At 39.5% G+C, this 23,670-nt stretch overlaps 1 protein-coding gene across 2 annotated transcripts in view; it reads left to right on the top strand.

The window, feature by feature from the left end:
- The window catches only part of tmem135 (transmembrane protein 135), a 406,938-nt gene that overhangs the window by 264,604 nt on the left and 118,664 nt on the right, over nucleotides 1-23,670 (top strand). For both annotated transcript variants that reach the window (XM_078221876.1, XM_078221875.1), the window contains one exon: nucleotides 10,093-10,139. In XM_078221876.1, coding sequence (XP_078078002.1) covers nucleotides 10,093-10,139 — 47 coding nt within the window. The remainder of the gene's footprint in view (nucleotides 1-10,092; nucleotides 10,140-23,670) is intronic.

Below are 23,670 nucleotides of genomic sequence, written 5' to 3'. Positions count from 1 at the left end.
TTGTTCCAATAACTTGTTCACTTTGAGAAGACATTATCTCATGGTCTGTTATATGAACAGTACGAAGTCTCTCAACACCAGGTTAAAGTCCAACAGGTTTATTTGTTTGCACAAGCTTTCGGAGTGTCACTCCTTCTTCAGGTGAGCTTCACCTGAAGAAGGAGCAGCGTTCCGAAAGCTCGTGCTACCAAATTAAACCCGTTGGACTTTAACCTGGTTGTGAGACTTCTTACTGTGCTTACCCCAGTTCAATGCTGGCATCTTCACATCATGGCTGTTATATGAATCCAGTGAGTCTGGATATACCAAAAGCATTTGTATATTGTAAAATGCAAAAACTGGGCCATACAAGAAAATTGATTATCCATGGCTAAAATTTAACTGAAGGGATTCCACATTGATAATTTTAACCTTCCCGACTCTTTAGAAGATTAAATATTTTTAAAACAGTGTCCGTATAAAACACATTTTGCATTTGTGACATGGACTGTCCACTGACATTGTTATTTTTAAATAATCACATATAACGATTTCCCAATTTCACTAGTGCAGTTTGAAGAATTTGCAAAGCAGAATCCAGACATTTTTCACCACAGAGGGTTAAAAAAACATGACTTGCTCTGGATGTCATGGAGCAACATTGAGAGCGTTGGAAGCAGATTGCTGTTTACTGGTGTTATTGGGAAGTGACAATGTGATGTTTGAACCTGGAGCAGTTAAACAAATGTGTTTCAAAAACAAAATGCTGGAAAGTCTCAGCAAATCAGACAACATCCGTGGAGAGAGAACAGAGCTAATGTTTTGAGTTGGGTGGTCATTGAGTGAAGACATTAAGGAAAGTTGCAATTTGTAAATTAAATGCAGGAAATAGTGATTCATTATTTGGCACAATTTTGAGGTGTTTTGTATCTATGTCAGAAGGCTTTGGATTTGAGCCTCCCTTGAGTACATGATCTAGTCTAATATTCTGGTCTATCACTGAGGGAATATTTTACTGTTATTGTTTTGATTAACCTTCAACTTGTTTGTGACATTATCCTCTGCTAGCTGTGATTATGCGCCCTGGAGTGGCTCCATGATAAATAGTTGAGGTCAAATTCAGTGATCTGAGAGCTGCTCTACAGCCGGACCCCAACAGATGATTTGGCTCTGAATTGGCTTTCAGATCAGTCTGAAGTTGTAGCATCTGCTTAATAGTAATAACATAATTGTTTTTCCAGAAATTTACAATCTTCAAAAGTATACTATTTAAAAAAAAATAAAATGGGGGTGCACTTTGAATAAACTTTTCTTAGGTAAGTGGTGAAGAATAATGAGCCATTTGAATTGCAAAAACAGACATTACAAAGTGCAATGATTAATCTGGATCTAAGGCATTTCTTGTGTTCTATGAAGGTTCTATGTTTGATCTTATAATGTGATCTTAGACAGGGTGGCAGTACATTCTTTACAGTGGCCTCAACACCCAACTCTGAGTTTTCTTAGGCAGATATACTTAAGATAAAAGTGTGCAAGGTCTGAAACAAAATATATCGCACAATACTGCAGATGGTGGAAATCTGAAATAAAAACAGAAAGTCCTTGAAATCTCAGCATGCTAGGCAGCATCTGTTGAGAGAGAAACAGAGTTAATGTTTCAGATTGATTATTTACATTTGTTCACTTTATTTTACAATAAGGAAACAATTGCATTTTTAAAAAGCTTCATCATATTGTGAAGTATTCCAGGATAAAAGCTGTTACAAGAAAAGGAAAAACGTGGAGATGGGGTGAGGGCAATGAGAAAGGGGTAATTGGGCCTAAGAATATTGTGTTTCTAAGGTAAATGTCAGATCATGATATCATTGAATACCTTGAAACATCTATAGATATTAAAGACACTTTGTAAATGCAAGTTGTTTTCTATTGAAAACATAAGAATTAGGAGCAGGGGGAGGCTAATTAGTCTCTCAAGCCTGCTCCACCATTTAATAAGTTCATGGCTGATCTGATTGTGGCCTCAACTCCTCCACTGACCTAACTTCCCGTATAGTCCTTGACTAGTTTATTGGTTAATAATTTTCTAACTCAGCCTTGAATATAGTCAATGATCTCAGATTCTTTGAGAACATTATGTGAGCGGTGGACAATGGGGAACCTGTGGATGTGGTGTATCTGGATTTCCAGAATTCATTTGACAAGGTGTCACACACAGGCTGCTACATAAGGTAAAGGTACATGGTGTTACAGGTAATTTATTAGCATGGATCAAGGATTGGTTAACTAACAGAAAGCAAAGAGTGTGGTAAATGGGTATTTTTCTAGTTGGCGATCAGTGACTAGTGGTGTGCCTCAGTGGTGTTGGGACCGTAATTGTTTACAATTTACATAGATGATTTGGAGTTGGGGACCAAGTGTAGTGTGTCAAAATTCGCAGATGACAGACACTAAGATGAGTGGCAGAGCAGAGTGTGCAAAGGACACTGAAAGTCTGCAAAGGGAAATAGATAGTCTAAGTGAGTGGGCAAAGGCCTGGCAGATGGAGTACAATGTTGGTAAATGTGAGGTCATCCATTTTGGTATGAATAACCACAAACTGGATTATTATTTAAATGGCAAAAAATTGCAGCGTGCTGCTGTGCAGAGGGACCTGGGTGTCCTTGTGCATGAATCGCAAAAAGTTGGTATGCAGGTGCAGCAGGTAATTAAGAAGGCAAATGGAATTTTGTCCTTCCTTGCTAGAGGGATGGAGTTGAAAAACAGGGAGGTTATGCTGCAGTTGTGTAAGGTGCTGGTGAGGCCACACCTGGAGTACTGTGTACGGTTTTGGTCTCCTTACTTGAGAAAGGATATACTGGCACTGGAGGGGGTGCAGAGGAGATTCACTAGGTTGATTCCGGAGTTGAGAGGGTTGGCTTATGAGGAGAGACTGAGTATACTGGGGCTATACTCATTGGAATTCAGAAGAATGAGGGGAGATCTTATAGAAACGTATAAGATTATGAAGGGAATAGATAAGATAGAAGCAAGGAAGTTGTTTCCACTGGCGGGTGAAACTAGAACTAGGGGGCATAGCCTCAAAATAAGGGGGAGCAGATTTACGACTGAGTTGAGGAGGAACTTCTTCACCCAAAGGGTTGTGAACCTGTGGAATTCCCTGCCCAGTGAAGCAGTTGAGGCTATCTCATTGAATGTTTTTAAGGCAAGGATAGATACATTTTTGAACAGTAAAGGAATTAAGGGTTATGATGAGCGGGCGGGTAAATGGAGCTGAGTCCACGAAAAGATCAACCATGATCTTATTGAATGGCAGAGCAGGCTTGAGGGGCCAGGTGGCCTACTCCTGCTCCTAGTTCTTACGTTCTTATGATCTCTGGGAAGAGAATTTCACTGACCATCAGCCCTCAGAGAAAAAATAATTCTCCTAATCTTGGGCTCAAATTGAAGAGCTCTAATTTTTTTTAGATGTGCACCCTGGTTCTGGGCTCCCCTGCAAGGATCCACTCTGATGACTCTTCTCAGGATCTTATATGTTTTAGTAATCTCATCTCTAATTCTTTGGAACATCAATGGTATAGGGCCAATTTGCTTAACCTTCCCTCATAAGCTGACCCCTTCATTCCAGGAATCAGTTAAATTAACATTTTCTGAACTGATTATGCAGTTACAGTAATATCCTTTTTAAGGAGACTAAAACTGTACACAGTAGTCCAGATGTGGTCTCACTAAGGCCCTGTACAGCTCTAGCAACACCCCCTACTTTTATATTCAATTTCTCTTGCAAATAAATGCCAACCTTTCATTTGCCTTCCTAATCACTTGCTGTACCTGCATGCTAATGTTTTGACATTCATACACCAGGACACCCAGATCCCTCTGTGCGTTAGAGTTCTGCAGTCTCTCCGTTGAAATAAGAAACTGCTTTTTTTATTCTTCCTGCCTAAGTGGACAAGTTCATGCTATACTCCATCTCAATTTTTACTCACTCACTTAACTTATCTAAATCCCTTTATAAACTCTTTATGTCCACTTAACTTATTTTCTTACCTATCTTGGCCTTATTAGTAAATTTAGTTACTATACATTTGATACCTTCATCCACATCATTGTTATAGATTGTAGATAGTTGAGGGCCCAGCATTGATCCCTATGACATTCCACTAGTTACAGTTTGCAAACCTGAAAATGACCCATTTATCCCTACTCTCTATTTCCTCTTTAGCTAATCAGTCATCCCATCCATCCATTCTAATATGTGACCCGCTGCAACCTTGGCTCCTATTTTGTAGAGTAATTTTTGATGTGGCACCTTATTGGATGTCCTTCGAAATCCAAATACAGAGGGGGAGGTGGTTTGTTGGCTATAGCCTGTTGTAAGGGTCAGGTTGGAGTGGTGATGGGGAGGGTCAGGAAAGGATGGATTGGGTTGCTGTGCACGAATGATTGTTTTTGGCCTGTTCAGTTCAAGTCTATACACTGCAGGTCGCAACATATAAGCCAACCCAGTGTATAAGATGACCCCATTTTCTTGTTCCAACTATCATGTTTTTGCATATACTTGGTATGTAAGTTGACTCCCTCTTTCAGCCACTATTTGATATACTCGTATTGATAGTCAGCTTCAGACCTCATACCGTGAACAAGGATGGCGATCACCACATCCTTGCTGTGCCATTCGCTTTTATTCTCGGGGTATACGTTGACCTCAGTTTTTGGAAGGATTTTATGAGGCTGCAAATGGCCGACTTACATCGTGACATCTATGGTACATGCTGGGTCTGGACGTTGTAAGCGGGCAACCATCCAATGCAATTCTTTAGTTATTGTGGAACAGCAGAATGCATGTGTTTGTTTCTCTTTTTATCCTCTCTTTCTAACCCAATGTAAAGAGGTTTCCAGCTTCTATTTGGTTACTTAATATACTGCTGGTAAGACCCAGGCAACCGAATAGCATGATGAAACTTGCAGCCTTTCAGCCTGAACTTTTATTAGATTCAGGTCTGTCAGCTGCTTTGTGGCCAATTTACTGCAGCAAATGAAATTAATTCGGAGTGTGAAATATACGGTGATCTAATAATTGTGAATTGATTTAAAGGAATTTATTTTGTCTGCGTTCCCTTTATTTGTACAGGAAAATGCATCTTTTGTACAGCTGGATTTTTTCACAAAGTTAAACATCCGCAGCTCAAATTTCAGTTGTATGCAACATAATCCCCTCAAATAAGCACTCAGCATTTCTGTTTGTTGTACTTGTTCAATGCTTGTATGCAGCTGATTTGTGTTGTTAGGTTTCACAATCCCACCTGAGGAACATTCAATTCAGGCCATCTGCAGCACCACTATTTGTAAATGTCACAGGAAGTTGCAGCAATTGAACTACACTTTGCTGATAATCCATACTTGGCATGTTTTTGTCTGATGGCAGGTTGCATGGAACAGTTCATTTTGTTTGACATATTCCTGTCTCGGGTTGCGGGGAGGGGGTGAATGGATGGTAGGCATTGGTTCAGTCTTTATAACCAGTAAAAGGATATCTATCTGTTGACAACAGTACTGTGTTTCTGACCCTTACTTGAAAAGTGTAGACCCAGTGGCTCAGCGTACCCCGGGATATAAATAATTGTCAGAGGCTTAAAATAGATGTTTTCAATGTTTTATTGCAAATTGGTGTGAGGATAATACCAAAATTGATCAGTTCATTGTTAAATGTGAGCTTTAGGCCCAAATTGCCAATCTAGTGCCAATACACTCAAAATTATACCAGCCTTCTCATATGGACATTTTTTTTTAGAAATTATAGAAAAAAATGGATTTTGTTCAAGTTTTTGTTCCCATTCATGGTGCATATTACCAAATGTAATATCTTCCATGAACCAACAATTGGACAGCATTTTAAAACATAATTCTTTTTAGTCCTTGTGTTAAATATATACTTTGAGCACATTAAAACATATTCTTTGAGTAATAACCTAGTGCAGTTTTATTAACAGCTGAAAATACAATTATCACAAAAAATAAACACTGTTCAGTCCACCACCTTTGATTTTAAATAACTGAAAGTAACTTCGAAAAAAATAAATGTTGAACCATTTACTAGCTTCATTGGTGTACAATTCCACAATCATTTGCATTAATTTGGCTGATTTTGGATGAAAATCACCAGGAAAAACCAATGCAATCTGACAAACTCTATCCCACTCTGTATATATTAGACATTGTTCTTTCAGTTTATCCAGTCTTCACACCTGGAAATCAGTGTTTCCAGTTATGAGCTGCAGTCAGTTCAGACACTATCTTTGTTTCTTTTGAACAACAGTTTATTTTAACAACAGTTTGCTATCCACATCCTAAAGCCACCAAATGCTTGGCAAATTACAGAATGACACAGCATAGAAGGAGACCATTCTGCCCAATATGTTTCTACTGCCTCTTTGAAAGAGCTTCTCAATTTGTCCCATTTTCCTGCTCTTTCTCCATAGCCTTGATTTTCTTCCCCCCTCTTTTTAAGTATGTATTCAATTCCCTTATGAAAGTTACAATTGAATCTGCTGGCAGCACTCTTTCAAAGAATTTGTTCCAGATTGTAGAAACTTGCTGTAAAAAAAAAAATCTCCATCAACTCTCTGGCTCTTTTGCTAATTATATCCTCAGGTTATTGCCTCTGGTTATGATCCTATTGCCAGTGGAAACAGCTTTTCCTTCTTTACTGTATCAAAACTCTTCTTAATTTTTGACAGCTCTATTAATCTCTCCTTAAACTCCCTCTGTCCTCTTCACATAGGAAGGAAAAAGGAAAGAAGAAGCCTGCATTAATATAGTTTAATAGCTCATCGACAGTGACCCTCTGCAAAGTTCACACTCCAATCAAACCAGTCTTCGACTTCACTGTCTCCCAGTACATTGATTTTACAAACCTCATCTTCTTTGTTAAAATACTGCAGGGTTTCACTATCTGAATGAGCTCCCGTGGCCGTTTTCCCTACATGTATTCTTTGCTCCTTTAACACTGGGCTACTTCACATTCTCCATCCCTTCCACTTGCTCAGTTATTACTTCCCTCTTGAGGTCTTTTTCAAAATCCTTAAGTTTTTTTTTAATCACTCCCAAAGAAATATTTCTCTTCAGTTTTGCCTCTTCCTCCTCCTTTCATTCTTTCTGTACAGCTGCTTGATGCCTACTTGCTTTCTGTTCTGTAAAGTGTACTGAGATATTTCTTTTTATTTGAGTGATTATTGAAGCATCTTCTCATCTCCAGATGTATGTAAGTTGGGGTTTTGTTTGGCATGAACCCTTAACCTGTAATAATTATGTCAATTTTCTGAGCCAGTGTGTTATTCGGATTTAAAATTTCTGATGTGACAATCATTCTACAAGTCAGTAGTAGAGTTTGCTGTTTTGACATGAATAAGAGACTCGTGGAAGCATAATGATTTTTCTTTGGACAAAATATTTAATTCTGTCATAAATCAGCTGGCTAAGAATGCGTAATTACTTTTAACACTTAGTGGAATTGGAACCTCTCATATCTTTAAAAGACAAATGAAAAATAAATTGGTCAGTGTTGACAAAGTGATTCTGGAATACATCGAGTGTTGGCTGTTAATTATTGGGACGCTGACCTTTACCATGCAAGACTGTTTAGACTGATAGTTTACCATGTCAAGAAACCATATGAATCTTCAGATCTAAATCCCTGTAGCATTCAGAATAAGTGTTATCCTAATGTGTGTACAGAAGAATAAATAGACATCTGAATAAAGAAAAAAGACATTAGTAAAGCTAACGGTAACCTGTTTCTCTGAAGCAGTGCTGCACAAACTATGTCAGTCCAGTTTGAAGTATGGATTATTGACTCACTTGTTAAATTATAGTAAAAGGTTATTGAATAAAGATCTTTCCAGTTGTGTTAACTGGGAATTTAGAATATATTGTATAGTGTTCGGAATAGGGAAGGTATTGTCATTTGACTATGATACCAACATTAATAAAGAAAGAAATGTGTCTATAGAAATGTGAAATTTTATAGCATAGGCACAAGCTAATAAGCCTGTTCCACCTGCACTGGTTCTCTGAAAGACCTATCTACTTGGTATCATTTCATTATCATTTCTCCAAAGTAAATGAAGAGCTTTCATTTTGGATTGCATTTTTCATGACCGCAGGATGTTCCAAAGGACATTGATGAATGAAGTACACTTTTGGTAGTGTAATCACTTAGCCAAATTGGCTCCGTGTTTCCTTACGTGGTCAGGCCCTACAAACAATACGAGAAAAATAAATGACCAGATCATTTATTTTTTAATGTTCATTAAGCAATGAATATTATTAGCCAGGACACTAAGGGAACTCCCCTATTTTTCACTGATTAATGCCATGGGATCTTCCACATCTGTCTGAAAGGATAGGAAAGGAAACCTGTTGGACTTTAACCTGGTGTTGTGAGACTTCTTACTAGGATAGGTTTAGTCATGGTTTAAAATCCTGCCTGCAATGATCAAACAAAGCATTGGCTGCACATCCACTGCTAATGCTGTGTTTTCTTAAAATGTGTTACTAACTTCCAGTTTACAATAAAGTGCAGAAACATGCTGATTAAATAACACCATCTAAGGCTGTATTTCTTTATATTGCACTGGAAAGAAAACATTCCGTTAATCATATATTTTGGATGTGGTGCACATATGTTTACATTTGTGAAGAATTTAAATCTAATCAGGAAGGTTCAGTTTAATTTTCCTTATCATCAGTTTGATTTTCTTTAATTTCTCCCTTTTTTTCGCATTCAAGGCTACTTGCATTGCAAACCAGTAATTTCTCCCCAAATCACCCACTAGTCGGCACCAGGTGAGTGCTGGAGAAGACCCAAAAGCAATGCCTACATATAGAATCCCTACAGTACAGAAGGAGGCCATTCAGCCCATCAAATCTATACCAGCAACAATCCCACCCAGGCCGTATCTCTGTATTTACGCTGCTAAGGGGCAATTTAGCATGACCAATCCACCTAACCTGTTCATCTTTGGACACCTGTTTCACACATCTTTTAGTTGTTTAGTTTTAAAAAAAAATTAAGTTTGTTTATTAGTGTCACAAGTAGGTTTACATTAACACTGCAATGAAGTTACTGTAAAAGTCCCCGAGACTCCACACTCCAGCACCTGTTCAGGTACACTGAGGGAGAATTTAGCGTGGCCAATTCACCTAACCAGATGTCTTTTGGACTGTGGGAGGAAACTGGAGCACCAGAGCAAACCTACGCAGACATGGTGAAGAACATGCAAACTCGGCACAGACAATGATCCAAGCCGGGAATTGAACCTGGGTCCCTGGCGCTGTGAGGCAGCAGTGCTAACCACTGTGCAACCATGCTGCCCACTGAGCTACTTGGCTTCATTTAGTGGTCTTCCTGTACAAGTCAAGGACTGCTGAAGTCAGCAGTTTCTGATAACTGACTGCGAAAAGACCAAATCTCAACTGGCATCTTGGTATAAATGGTTTACTACTGCACCAGGCAATCTATTTATGCCAAGACATGAGAGAGTGCAACGTGACTTATTTATAAAATGACATATATAAATCATTCGCCAAAAAATAGATTTGTTTCCGCATATGGTTTGAAACTTGTGTTATCTATTGATTCTTCAAAACTTTTAAATAGTTAAGTCACCATGAAAATATTTGAGTCCCAACGTTGCAGAATTTTTATGAGAATAAGATTGTCAAGTAAACTATTTATCCGATCATTGAGTGAACGGCATGCACTGGTCACATGAGATTTAGGGTTTTTGCTTATAAGTTGTTTTTCAAAAGTGGATTAGCAGCACTGCCAAGTACTTTTTATTGTCCATATGAAACATGAATGACTGTGATTTAAAATAAAACACACAGATGAGTTATTTTTACCAACAAACATGTGTTCAAATGAACTTTTCAGAAACGCTGTGCTGATTTTTATCACAAAAGGAAGGATGTTCAGCTAGATCTGTTAACTTGATAAATTCACCACTTCAGATTTTGCACAAATGTGAACTGTATTTTCAAGGGAGAGAGAAAGTGGATGAAGAATCTTCGCACTCAGAATAACTTCCCTCTTTTCTGTTTGGTTTTGTACAGGTCCTGTTGTTTTGCTTCACAGCCGCTCTGTACATGTTCTTTTTCAGGTAAGCAAGCATATGGTGTCTGTATTTCCCACTCTTCTTTAATTAGTATCTTTGCAGCTTTCTGTAGCCTTATGGCTCATTGATCTAATGCTCCCACTTATTGGGAGATTTGTTCAAATTTTATTGCAGCCCTAGAGAGTTCCAGACAAAGCTTTGAAGCCTTGTCACTCCTCTGAGCCCCCTGGGTCAGAGAAGTGAGTTTGAATATGTTTGCAAAAGACTTGGGCTGAGCCAACCAGTTAGAATGGCACCACAGGTCAACCCATTTTTCTCCTGAACAAAACAATTTGGAGTAGTCTGATGTACATACAAGACAAGACACAGTGAAGTAAAAGTCATGGTTCATTGGTAAACCACAAAGAACATTGACAGTTCATGTTCAAACGAAAAGATGCAGTGCTGACATGTTTAGATAATTGCTAATCATTTCTGTATTTGGTCAAAGTAATCGTGAACGATCATAACATGATTACTGCTGCCTATGTGCTGTATGCAATTTAATTATTCTGATTAAATAATACTTAGCTTTAATGAACATAAAGATGAACAAAGTTGGAAAAATAATTAAATGCATTTTTAGATAAAAGCATTAAATTAAGCACCAAAGCTTTGTGTGGAGAGATGGGAATACAAAAACATACTTACCTATGGTGAACCAGTGAAGATGTGTGAGTAGAAAACATAGTGGACGTTACCATGGTGATTAATCCTGTTTCTCTATTGTACAGGCTCACAAAGTTTTGTCTCAATTCATCTGACCTAAATATTGGATACTTTAGTGAACAGATGTAATTAACATGCAAGGTATAAATAAGAAATAGTCCAAATCAATGGAAAACATAAGTAGCACTGTTTTTCCTTTTATAACAATAACGTTGATAATGTCTTTGTGCTGTGTACGTATTCAGTTCTGTTGCATCTTTGTAGAAGGTGAATAGATACATATTGTGACTGCTGTCACTTGTAAAGTTTGACAAACAAATTTCTTGGATCTGGAATGAATGTTACTCGTATTTAAATATCTGAACATAATACTTGTTTTATTCCTTTACATTGAAGACCCTTTGTTCTTCAGTGCCCTTTTGTAGCCACTCTTTTGTCTCTTGAGGGAAAGTGAATTCTTTCAGGAAAAGCAATAATACTGCCATGATTAGTTCTACAATGCAGGTTGGAAATTGCTTAATCATTACTAAAATAAATGTGAGAATAATGATGGTAGCTATTTTGAATGGTTATCCCAAAGCTCAGGAGAGGTTAGCAAACCAGGGTTTAAATTCCACACTAATTCTGGAAGTATATCTGTTAAGTGAAAGCAAAATCAAACTCAACAGTGATGCCCCGCAAACCCCACCATAACTTGGCCATAACACCGGAGGGTGCCTGCCATTGGCAAGAGTTAGTGTCTTCAAAAAAGAGGTTTGGAGAGAAAATTGATAAAAAGGAGTACTTGCAGTTCTTGAGAATCTTGGAATGAAGTTTATCATTCTTATATTCTAACTTATTCATAAAACTAATGTTTGTGTTAGAATTTCAATAGAGAAGATTAAATGAATAATTTTCTATACTTGCTGAAGAGTTTCCACACCCCTCTCCTCCATGCAGAGAGAATTTCTATAATGTAATGAGGACTCTGCAAACATCCCCAATGAGGCAAAATATGAACACCAACAACTTGCATTTATATAGCACCTTTAATGTAATGAAACATTCCAAGGGACTTCACAGGAGCAATATCAAGCAAAATTTGATATAAGGCAATAATTGGGACAAATTGCCAAAAGTTTGGTGATAGAGGTAGATTTTACAGGTATTTTAAAGGAAGAAAGTGAAGTTAAGAGGTGGACAGGGCTCATGAGGGAATTCCAGAGCTTGGAGTTTAGGCAACTGAAGGCACACCCACCAAAGGTGGAGCAATTAAAATTGAGAACACTTAAGAGGCCGCAATTAGATGAGCATAGATATAGAACATAGAACATAGAACAGTACAGCACAGAACAGGCCCTTCGGCCCATGATGTTGTGCCAAGCTTTATCTGAAACCAAGATCAAGCTATCCCACTCCCTATCATCCTGGTGTGCTCCATGTGCCTATCCAATAACCGCTTAAATGTTCCTAAAGTGTCTGACTCCACTATCACTGCAGGCAGTCCATTCCACACCCCAACCACTCTCTGCGTAAAGAACCTACCTCTGATATCCTTCCTGTATCTCCCACCACGAACCCTATAGTTATGCCCCCTTGTAATAGCTCCATCCACCCGAGGAAATAGTCTTTGAACGTTCACTCTATCTATCCCCGTCATCATTTTATAAACCTCTATTAAGTCTCCCCTCAGCCTCCTCCGCTCCAGAGAGAACAGCCCTAGCTCCCTCAACCTTTCCTCATAAGACCTACCCTCCAAACCAGGCAGCATCCTGGTAAATCTCCTCTGTACTCTTTCCAGCGCTTCCACATCCTTCTTGTAGTGAGGTGACCAGAACTGCACACAATATTCCAAATGTGGTCTCACCAAGGTCCTGTACAGTTGCAGCATAACCCCACGGCTCTTAAACTCCAACCCGCTGTTAATAAAAGCTAACACACTATAGGCCTTCTTCACAGCTCTATCCACTTGAGTGGCAACCTTCAGAGATCTGTGGATATGGACCCCAAGATCTCTCTGTTCCTCCACAGTCTTCAGAACCCTACCTTTGACCCTGTAATCCACATTTAAATTAGTCCTACCAAAATGAATCACCTCACATTTATCAGGGTTAAACTCCATTTGCCATTTTTCAGCCCAGCTTTGCATCCTATCTATATCTTGGAGTGTTGTGGTGTGGAGGAGATTGCAGAGATAGGGAGGGATGACAATATGCAGGGATTTGAAAACAAGGCTGCGAGATTTAAAATAGAGGCATTGTTTAACTGGGAACCAGTGTCGGCCAGTGAGCACAGGGGTAATGGATGAAGTGGACCTGATGGCTAAGAATGCAGGCACAGAAATTTGGATGACTTTGTGTTTACAGAAGGCAGAATGTCAGAAGCTGTCCTGGTGTCTGTCAGAATAGTCAAGGCTAGAAGCAACAAAGACATGGATGAAGTTGTTAGTGGTAGACGAGCTAAGGTGGGACAGAGTCATGTGATGTTATGGAGATGGAAATGGGCTCTCTTAGTGATGGCGCAGATATGTGGCTGGAAGTTCATATTGGGGTCATATATTGACATCAAAGTTCCAAACAGTCTAATTCAAATTTTAAGCAGTTGACACGGAGAGGAATGGAGTCAGTAATTAGAAAATAGGATTTGTAGTGGGGACTGAAGGCAGTGGCCAAAATTGTCCCGCCTCACCTGCCACAGGAACCATAGTGGGTGAGACAGAAAATTCGGCGGACCATTTAAAGGCCCATTGAGCTTGGGTGGGAATTTCTGTCTTGGGGTGTGCGCGGCCAGAGAATCCCGCCCAATGGCTTTGGTCTTCCCAATACTTGGAGGAAATTTCTGCTCATTCGGTGTTGGGCAATCTGATAATAGTGGAGTAGTCGAGAAATGGTAGTGAGATAGAACTGGGTTTTGTTAGTGTTTGTGTGAAAACGAACAGGAAAATGAGCGTCCTTAACTTACTCAGACTGTCCTGTGTGAAGTAATATTCTTAATGTTTATAACTTCAATTTTTTTATCTGATGCAATCTCAATTTTTGGAATGTGATCCACAACAATTAGGTTGTTGGTTACCTTGAACAGTTCTTGAGTACCACCGAGTTGCATGAGTAAGGCTGAGCCTGTGGACCAAGAAATACGAGAACAATTATTAAACTATATTGTACCTTAACAAAGTTATACACATTTTGCATAGTGTGCTAAAGAGCATCAGCCTTATATTAAATCAATAATTACAACCAAGTGAAAAATGATCTCATGCTTTTTCAATTTAATGAAGTTAAAATTCTAATAATTATGTTCACGAGTCCATAAAGAAGCAGCTTCGTTATTGAGCATAGTAGTAACAAAGGCCAGGATTTTCCGGTTCTGCCCACTGCCGGAATCGTCACTGGTGGGATGGAAAATTTGACGGACCAGCAAAAGATCTGTTGACTTTGGGTGGGAATTTCAAATCCTGCCCAAAGTGATTTTTGATGGGTTTTGTTGCTTGTGCCTACAATTATATAATAAAGCTATTTGTTAATGTGTTTTTCTCTAGTTTGTTGCTTCAGCAATAAATTAAAAATAAGGAAGCTTTTCAATCAAGCTTCAAAATCTCGAACAAGTTTTCGTTAGAAACAATGCAAGAATGTAATTGGATGTTTAATATGTTTGTGTTTTTATTCAGCAAACCATTAATGCCAATATATTGCACACGTATGAGTGAAAAGATTCTTGATTAGTTTACTAGTTGCACATATTAATTTGTTCCAGATTAGCTTTATGATCAGTACTTCTTAAGACTAAAAGGGACAATTGTTTTGTGGACTACTTTAACCCCATAAAGGCAGACAATTCAGCATTTAAACATTCCCTCAACGGTTTTGAAATACAACTTGGTTGTAACTGCACCTTAAATTAGTTCATAATGTGATGTGAGAAAGATGAATGAAATAATTGTGACCTAATCAATCAATGTTAAACTGAGATTCTATATGCTTGTTTAGATAGTTTAAAAAGATCCTATGCTACAATTAAAAGAGGAGCAGAAAGTGCTTCCTGTATCCCCGACAACATTTATCCCTCAATCAACACCATAAAACAGCTTTATTTGTCATTCAACCCTTGCTGCTTATGAGACTTTGCTGTTTGCAGATTGTTTGCTGACAGCACCAGTGGCTACACATTAAAATTAGTTGGGTGAGTGACACCTTTGGACATGCTAAGGATGTGAAAAGTGTTAAATAAATACAAGTTCTACCTTTTAAAAAGACCAGTGTGTATTCTCGTTGAAATGTAATCATGTGTTATGATATACATGTAGGGAAGTAAAGTGAATGTATAAAAAAAGTTCAAAACAAATTAATACAAACTTCTTATTTGGCTCGTGGTGGCACATTATATGGGAAAATAAAGCCAGAACTCGAGTAATACAAGTCCAAATTTACCAAGTTAATAATTTATAGATCCAAGTTATATAGCCCATGCAAACAGTTAATCAACTGTAGCTAGATTAAGCTGGCATTCACTTACTGTTATTTTTGACAACATTTTCCATCTCAACTTAATTTTTTTTCACCTTTATATTATTTGGCAGAGCAGATGTGAGTTGCTTTCCCTGCTGTAGGGCGCACAGTGCGAGGCAGGGGAAGCAGATAAAGCTGTTTCCTTGTTATTGTTGGTGGGTTGCTAGGGTAGCTGCAGTGGAGTTGTGCAATGGGAGGTGGCCCAGCGAAGTGGTTGCTGCTCGTGGTGAAGTTGGTAAATTAATATAGACTTCCTTTTAATTTGACCATGAAGATTTCGTTTGGAATCAATGTCCGATATTAGAAAAATTGTGTTAGATCTTTAACGCCACTGGTTTAGCCAGAGGGACCAGAAATAGTCACAAGTTTGATCTCCAGTCTGTACAGGATGTCAGTGATGATACAATAATTGACCTCGTCATCCCAGGTTAAGAAATGGAAAATTGACCTGGATTCCCGATTCCCTGGTTCCTATCCAATGCTGGAAGCTCATGTCTGTGATACTAGGTGCTGTGTTGCCTCATCTCCCCCCCACCAGTATATGTAGTGAATACTCATATCCAGACACTCACTTGGAAGAAAAGTTTATGATGCCCATTAAATATATCGCAATAATGCCCTTAGGAAAAGAGAATACGAGGAAAGAAAATTGGCAAGAAAACAAAGGGAAAGCATTGTGAAACAGCAGGCTGAATTTTCTTCCAGCCATCTCGACATCCAAACAACAGTGATTGCCTTCCTGCTCTTAACACATACCCCTGCTCTTAACACATATTGTTCACCACTAGCATAGGACATGCTCCCCCAATAAGGAACTGCCTGAGAATTGACTGTTGTCCAAAAAGGGAAGGCCTCTTTCTGATTTCAGGTCAGCGAATGCTTTCCAAATTAGAAAAATAGTTATATGGAGGGGATTGCGGAGTGGGGATGGGGGTAAGTATGTAATGTGATTGCTGAGCAAAGTTATACCACTTCCATATGTATGAAAATAAATGGCCATTTACTGACTCAGGAGCCACATGGTTATTGCGCACGCTTTTGAAATAAATTTTTATTTGCTAGTTATATACTTGGGTATGATTCTGCCTAAATTTGTTCATTCAAGACGTTTAGCAGGTAACAGGGGAATCTTTCACTTCATATCTTCGGCAAAATGAATGATTTTTTCAGTCCTGTTGCTACAAATTTCACATTTTAACTAAAATAATGCGCTACATACTGTAAAACATGTAACTGTAAAACATGTAACTGTAAAACATGTTTTTAACTGAAATAATTTTCATTTTTGCTTTTGTATTAAATGCTGCAGAGTTGGTCTCCATCCACTAAATACATTCTGTGCTATGACTCTGAACCCCTCAACTTCAGTTAATAGTTCATGCTGAGTTAGCTGGTCAAGTTTTTTAAATTATCTATGTTTTGAAGTGGGAATAGCACACACTACGAATCAGCATCCGGTGTCCCTGTCGATAGTGCACATGTGTTGCTGCCAATTGAGGAAAGTTAAGGTTAAGAGCAGCGTGGTGAGCTGGTAGGAATGCGTGCAGAATGAAAAATTGGGCCCGTTTCTCACCGCACAAAATTACCACCACTTTTGCCAGCGGGATCAGCTTCGCACCCGTTTTAAATATTAATGATATTGATATCATAGCTGTGCCAGGGCAGTGCCATGGGGAGTGGGGCCTGAGTGGGGTGGAGCTATAACGGGGGGAAGGAGCTCTGCAGTGGGGGAGGCAAGGGGTAGCTCTGCAGGGTGTGATTGGCGGGGGAGTTATACAAGGGGAGGCCAAGTTGCAAGAGAGGGGTATGCAAGATCGACGGGGAGAGGAAGAAACGAACAGAAGGAGCGATCGGCAGGGTTGGGGTGGGCATGCAGGTTGGGCCGCGGAGCGGGTCGTGACGGGGGACGAATTGGGGGGAGGTCCCAATGCTGGCGATCTTTCGGTGACCCTGCCTTGGGGAGGGTTATACTGCTTTCAATGATGGAAGGGGGATGCAGGGGGTCTCCCAGTTCAATGGGAGATCGGGGCACCTGCACAATGGCGCCCCAAGCATTCTGTAGCTGGCTTCACTCCTCCCTTACTGGTGAGAATCGCAGTTCTTTCCAAAAAAAGCGACAGTGTCATAAAATGCATTTTGAAACTCGCCCTAAAAACAGATTTGAAACTCCTGTTTTCTCGCTCGTTCGGCACTTGGGGCACAATCTTACGAAAAAATTCTAACTGTTTGTGTAAGTTTACACGGGTTGATGGCCAGCTTGGAGGAGAAAATAAAATGCAGTTACTACCTGTGGAATTCAGAGAGTACTAGGGGAATAAATACTAAAGTTAGGGTTTGGGATGAAACACAGTTTTTGCGAATTAAACAAAATGCAAAATAAACAGAAATTGGAAAATTAAGTCTGTTATCAATTAGTCATGAAAACAAACACTGAAATTCTGTAGTTGGATTCAGGTCTGTTGTTTATACATTTCTAATTCATCATACTTATTCAACAAGGGTTGACTTGTGTTGCATAACAAAGTATAAAACGTCCATCAATAGAGGCAAATGTACTGTGTGTATATCGTACAGATGTGTGACATCAAGTTTCAAACATTTTAGAGGGTGTATGGGAGAACATGGATCATACTTTTGTTGAGGTTTAGGCAGTGTGCTCATACCACACTGACTGTACCAATGCACGTTCAACAAGTTATCCTTAAAGTTCTATTTAAATAATCCAAGAGCAACATAGACTTGAGAGCATCCTGGTTGGTAAGGTTGGGTTTTTCTGCCACATGATCAAAGTGTTTGCTTTCAAAGAGATCAGGCTGATTTTTTTTTTGCTTCACTCCCTTAGTTCTCACTGGGGTCTGATTCCACAACTGCTGCGAGCTCACTGCAGTTTGCCCAAATGGAAGCTTTGCACATTTTCAGAGAGTACTAGTCAGCTACTTCCCAGTTGAGTCTAATATTGTCGTCTTCATAAATGCACTCGAGCATAATTTGCAGCAGGTGGTCACTGGCTGTCAGTTACGAATATGAAGCATGGCTGATTTACTTTTATTGTTTTCTCCAACCCTCTCCTTAACTCAGGTTAACCAAGGCCTTTTGTATTATCCCCAGCTCTCGTGTGACTGTGATCAGCACCTGTGCCCTTGCAGTTTGTCGTGCTGCAAAAGAGAGAGCCCGTTGCTGGGCCTTAGGAACCCAGATTTAAATTTAGGAGAAGTTTTGCTGTAGACTTGTGTTCACACAACACCAAATGAAATATTTCAAGAATGAATGTCTGCATGGCAATTCACATCTGATTTGAATGCTAGTCTTTGCATAAACAAAGCTACCCCATTTCTTTCAATATTAGTGTGCCTGTCTTCCGGGGCTGCTTTCTCTGTTAAATGCAGTTTTTTCTTCCTTATAGTATACCCAATTCTTCATCCAGAGGCATTTTTTGGAGAGCACCACCCAATCTGGCCGAGAGTATGTTTTATGACTGCTGATACCTTTGGTATCGATTCTGAATTAATATAGCTTTCTGAAAGTTATAAATTTACAGTGCACTGTGGATTAATTCCAATCCCATTTGGAGTTTCATTAAACTTTTTGCCAAGAAAGACATTCTAGGTTTGATTGGGCTGGTTTCTGTTGGTTTAGATGCATCCAGCATTAGTAGGTGAGTCTCACTTCTGTTGTCGGCAAGATGTTGGAAAAAATTATAAGGGATAGGATTTATAGTTATTTGGAGAGTAATGAATTGATAGGTGATAGTCAGCATGGTTTTGTGGCAGGTAGGTCGTGCCTTACTAACCTTATTGAGTTTTTTGAGAAAGTGACCAAGGAGGTGGATGGGGGCAAGGCAGTGGACGTGGTATATATGGATTTTAGTAAGGCGTTTGATAAGGTTCACCATGGTAGGCTTCTGCAGAAAATGCAGATGTATGGGATTGGGGGTGATCTAGGAAATTGGATCAGGAATTGGCTAGCGGATAGGAAACAGAGGGTGGTGGTTGATAGTAAATATTCATCATGGAGTGCGGTTACAAGTGGTGTACCTCAGGGATCTGTTTTGGGGCCACTGCTGTTTGTAATATTTATTAATGATCTGGATGAGGGTATAGTTGGGTGGATTAGCAAATTTGCTGATGACACCAAAGTCGGTGGTGTGGTAGACAGTGAGGAAGGGTGTCGTAGTTTGCAGGAAGACTTAGACAGGTTGCAAAGTTGGGCCGAGAGGTGGCGGATGGAGTTTAATGCGGAGAAGTGTGAGGTAATTCACTTTGGTAGGAATAACAGATGTGTTGAGTATAGGGCTAACGGGAGGACTTTGAATAGTGTGGAGGAGCAGAGGGATCTAGGTGTATGTGTGCATAGATCCCTGAAAGTTGGGAATCAAGTAGATAAGGTTGTTAAGAAGGCATATGGTGTCTTGGCGTTTATTGGTAGGGGGATTGAATTTAGGAGTCGTAGCGTTATGTTGCAACTGTACACAACTCTGGTGCGGCCGCACTTGGAGTACTGTGTGCAGTTCTGGTCCCCACATTACAGGAAGGATGTGGAGGCTTTGGAGAGGGTGCAGAGGAGGTTTACCAGGATGTTGCCTGGTATGGAGGGGAGATCCTATGAGGAGAGGCTGAGGGATTTGGGATTGTTTTCGCTGGAAAGGCGGCGGCTAAGAGGGGATCTTATTGAAACATATAAGATGATTAGAGGTTTAGATAGGGTGGATAGTGATAGCCTTTTTCCTCTGATGGAGAAATCCAGCACGAGGGGGCATGGCTTTAAATTGAGGGGGGGTAGTTATAGAACCGATGTCAGGGGTAGGTTCTTTACCCAGAGGGTGGTGAGGGATTGGAATGCCCTGCCAGCATCAGTAGTAAATGCGCCTAGTTTGGGGGCGTTTAAGAGATCCGTAGATAGGTTCATGGACGAAAAGAAATTGGTTTAGGTTGGAGGGTCACAGTTTTTTTTTAAAAACTGGTCGGTGCAACATCGTGGGCCGAAGGGCCTGTTCTGCGCTGTAATGTTCTATGTTCTATGTTTCATTGTGTTTGATATTACTTTGCAAATTAAAACCTACTTTTGTTGCTTTTACCTATACCTAGAAGCCATTGAATCTTGTTTTTATTTGCCAGTTTTTTCATATTGTGGTGACAGGGATCCCTGGGATTGTTTTCAGTGCATGTTCGATGGGCCAAATGGCCTCCTCCTGCACTGTTGGGATCCTATGATTCTATTCATTCCCACATCTTCACCACGCTGGCACTTTGAATTTTTAAGCCTAAAAATACATTTTCTAAAGTTGCAGGTGCTGTGAGTTCAATGAGAAGCCTGTAGTTTAATCAATTCAATTGCTTCTCATTCTCAACTGGAGTATTTGTATTGAGATATTTGGTTTCTTTTAATTACATTCCCTTTTGTGAATGTGTGAACAAATGGAGACTATTAAGAATTGTGGTTGCTTGATTTTCATATCCATTGGTTCTCACCTTGCTTGAAAGGGATCAAAGTATACAGATTCTCCTCTCCTCCAGCTTTTACTCACCGATGAATAGATCTAATTTTTTCACCATTTAAATGAATATTGATGGACTGCTTTGTGTTGATTGTGCTCGGAGCTAAGATTTCTATTCACAAGCAAATTAATCAAAACTTACAAAAAGCGAATCTAACTTTAAGTCGCGATCTGAAAAGAAATGCGGCCCATTTTTGCCATTCCCCTTCATCCTGTGGAAACTGTTTACTGCTAGAATTTAACTGCATCAAAGCATCAACTAGTCATGACAAACCTTTTCTCCTTAAAACTCCTTAATGGCAGATTATGAGGAATTGTTTGCACTGATTGTTCTGTCCTCATGTGGGACTCAACAGCCACAGAGGGCTATTGTGATAAGTGCAAATTCCTAAATGCTCCATAACATTAAGTCAGTTTCACTGAGCATACTAGTAATTAATTTGGATCCTCTGCAATCAAACTACTTCCTTTTCTGTGAAATTGCATGATCATGACTGTGCGTGTGTTCAAAATGACTTGACTTTGGACATTATTATATGGTTTCGGAAACATCCTCAACCTCTTTGCAGTTTTGTTTTATGTGTCTATAGTATTTCATATTGTTACAACATAATGCTACACATGTTTTTAAATAAACTAATTGGAATTTGGGGCACAGCAGTTATAATGATGATCCCCATGTTCTGCACTTTCAGTGAGATTTCCTGTGATTAATAGGTCATAGTTTTTATCATGCCTGAGGCATCTTTTATTCATGTAAGTATTGTTGAGAACAGTTAGAACAGCTAATGTCATGCTGCCCATTCTTTTCAAAGTCTATATAATGCTGGGCCACTAACTTGCACTTTTATACTGTCTTTAACCCAGAAAAATATCCCATGGTACTTCACAGAAGCATAATAAATAACTGGACTGTGAGTGAAAGGAGGAGATATTAGGTGGGGTGGCTCAAGACTTGGTCAAAAAGATGTGTTCCCAGAAATGTCTTGAAGGGAAATAAAGAAGTAGAAATACAGAAAACTTGAGGATGGAAATTCCTCGAAGTGTTGTCTATTGATGAAGAGATAAACAGTTGGTGTTGGTGGAATGAAGATTTTTGGTGGTGTGGAGGCAGTATTGTAGAGCTGGATGAGACTGTAGAACTTGGTAAGGGATTTAAGCTCATGGATAAGCGTTTTAAATTGGAGGGGTTAGGGGACCAGGTCAGCAACAGGTTAAATAAAACACTGCAGATATTGGAGATCTGAAATAAAAACGGGAAGTTCTGGAAGAACTTGGGTCTGGCAGCATCGATGGAGAGAAAAACAAAGTTAACATGTCGGGTTCAATAAGGCTCAAAATGACTTGACTTCAGGACTCCAAGGATATGGGTATGAGAGATGTCATGGTCACCATTACTGAGACTTTCAATTCCCAATTTAAATTCCACCAGCTGCTCTGGTGAGATTTGGAGTTATATCCCCAAATGTATCACCCAGTGTGGCTGGATTACTGGTCCAGTGAAATTACCATGATACCACCACCTCTCAATCTTATGGTCTGCATCTAGCACACCTCATCACATCGAAACTAGCTTTTTTACTCCTGCTCCATATTTTTCTTCTGATTCCACTCCATCTCTGTTTCTATCCAAACCTTCTGCTCTTCCCGTCTACTCTTCCTCCAAGCCCTTTCTCCAGTTCTTGAGGAAATGGAATTTGAGAAAATAGGGGAGGTATTCACACAGGGCATAAACCCAGAGCCGGGATGAACCTTGATTTCACCAGTAACTAATAATAACTAACTGAAATTGCAGCAATACCTAATAGTTTTACTCAGATTTTCCTCATAATCAACAATATAGTAACTCAGTCTATATATAACTGGCAATAATAGATGTAACACTACCTGTAACTGGTAGTAATCCTGTAACCCACAGATATTTATCCTGAAACTACAGTCAGAATCTCCTTGCATTGTATAAGGTGTGGTCCGGCTCCCCAGTTGACACTACTTTTCTCATACCCCATCTCCCTCCCTATCTTTTTGACTGCTTGTGTGTGAAGATGGCAATTTTAAACCGAGAGCCAGTCAACACATGGAATTCACACTTCAAAACTGGCTGGCACCAAATGGCCTGAATCCAAGAGATCACAGAAAAGGCAGTGGCCGCTTCTCTCAGGCGCATCATCCTAAACTCAACACAGCACCCACATTTCAATACTACTAATACAAAAAGCAGAAATTGCTGGAAATACTCAGCAGGTCAGGCAACTTTCAAGGAGAGAGCAACAGTTAATGCTTCAAGTCTCTCAACTTTTCTAAGTTCTGATGAAAAGTCATCAACCTGAACTATTAACTCTGTTTCTCTCTCCAAAGATGCTAACAGGCCTGCCGAGTATTTTCAGCATTTTCTGTTTTTATTTTAAATATCCATTACCCGTATTATTCAGTTTTTCGATACTACTGCCTGATCTCAGATTCAATAAAGAAATGTTTTCATCAGATGATAAATCTTACAAACAGGAGGCAGCCTCCATGCTGGTTCACTCTTCTATAACTCCACTTTTAAATGATGTTTCGGTCTCTGCCTTTGGTGAAGTATTTCTTGATTAAATAATCCTCTGTTCGAAAACGTTCCTTTTCTCTCCTCTCTCTTAGTTTCTTTCTACTGAGAACGCTGTCTCCATCCGCTTGTTTCCAATCATCCACCAGTGGAAACAATCTTTCATTATTTCCCACAGTAACGTTCTCCGGTTTCAATCAGCCCTATAATGGCTGCTCCTCTCGGTACCATTGCTATTCAGCACGTTGAAGCTTTTGCAGCTCTCAGCTCTGCAGAAAATGCTGAGCCCTGTCCTATTCACCAGTGTCTTTCTCCCAGGCCCACCTGGCATTACAACCACTGTCT

The sequence above is a fragment of the Mustelus asterias genome, chromosome 10 (assembly GCF_964213995.1).
Source record: "Mustelus asterias chromosome 10, sMusAst1.hap1.1, whole genome shotgun sequence".
Taxonomy (NCBI): Eukaryota; Metazoa; Chordata; class Chondrichthyes; order Carcharhiniformes; family Triakidae; genus Mustelus; species Mustelus asterias.
Note: the sequence above shows the minus strand (reverse complement) of the source record. Positions and strands in the feature narration are given on the sequence as shown.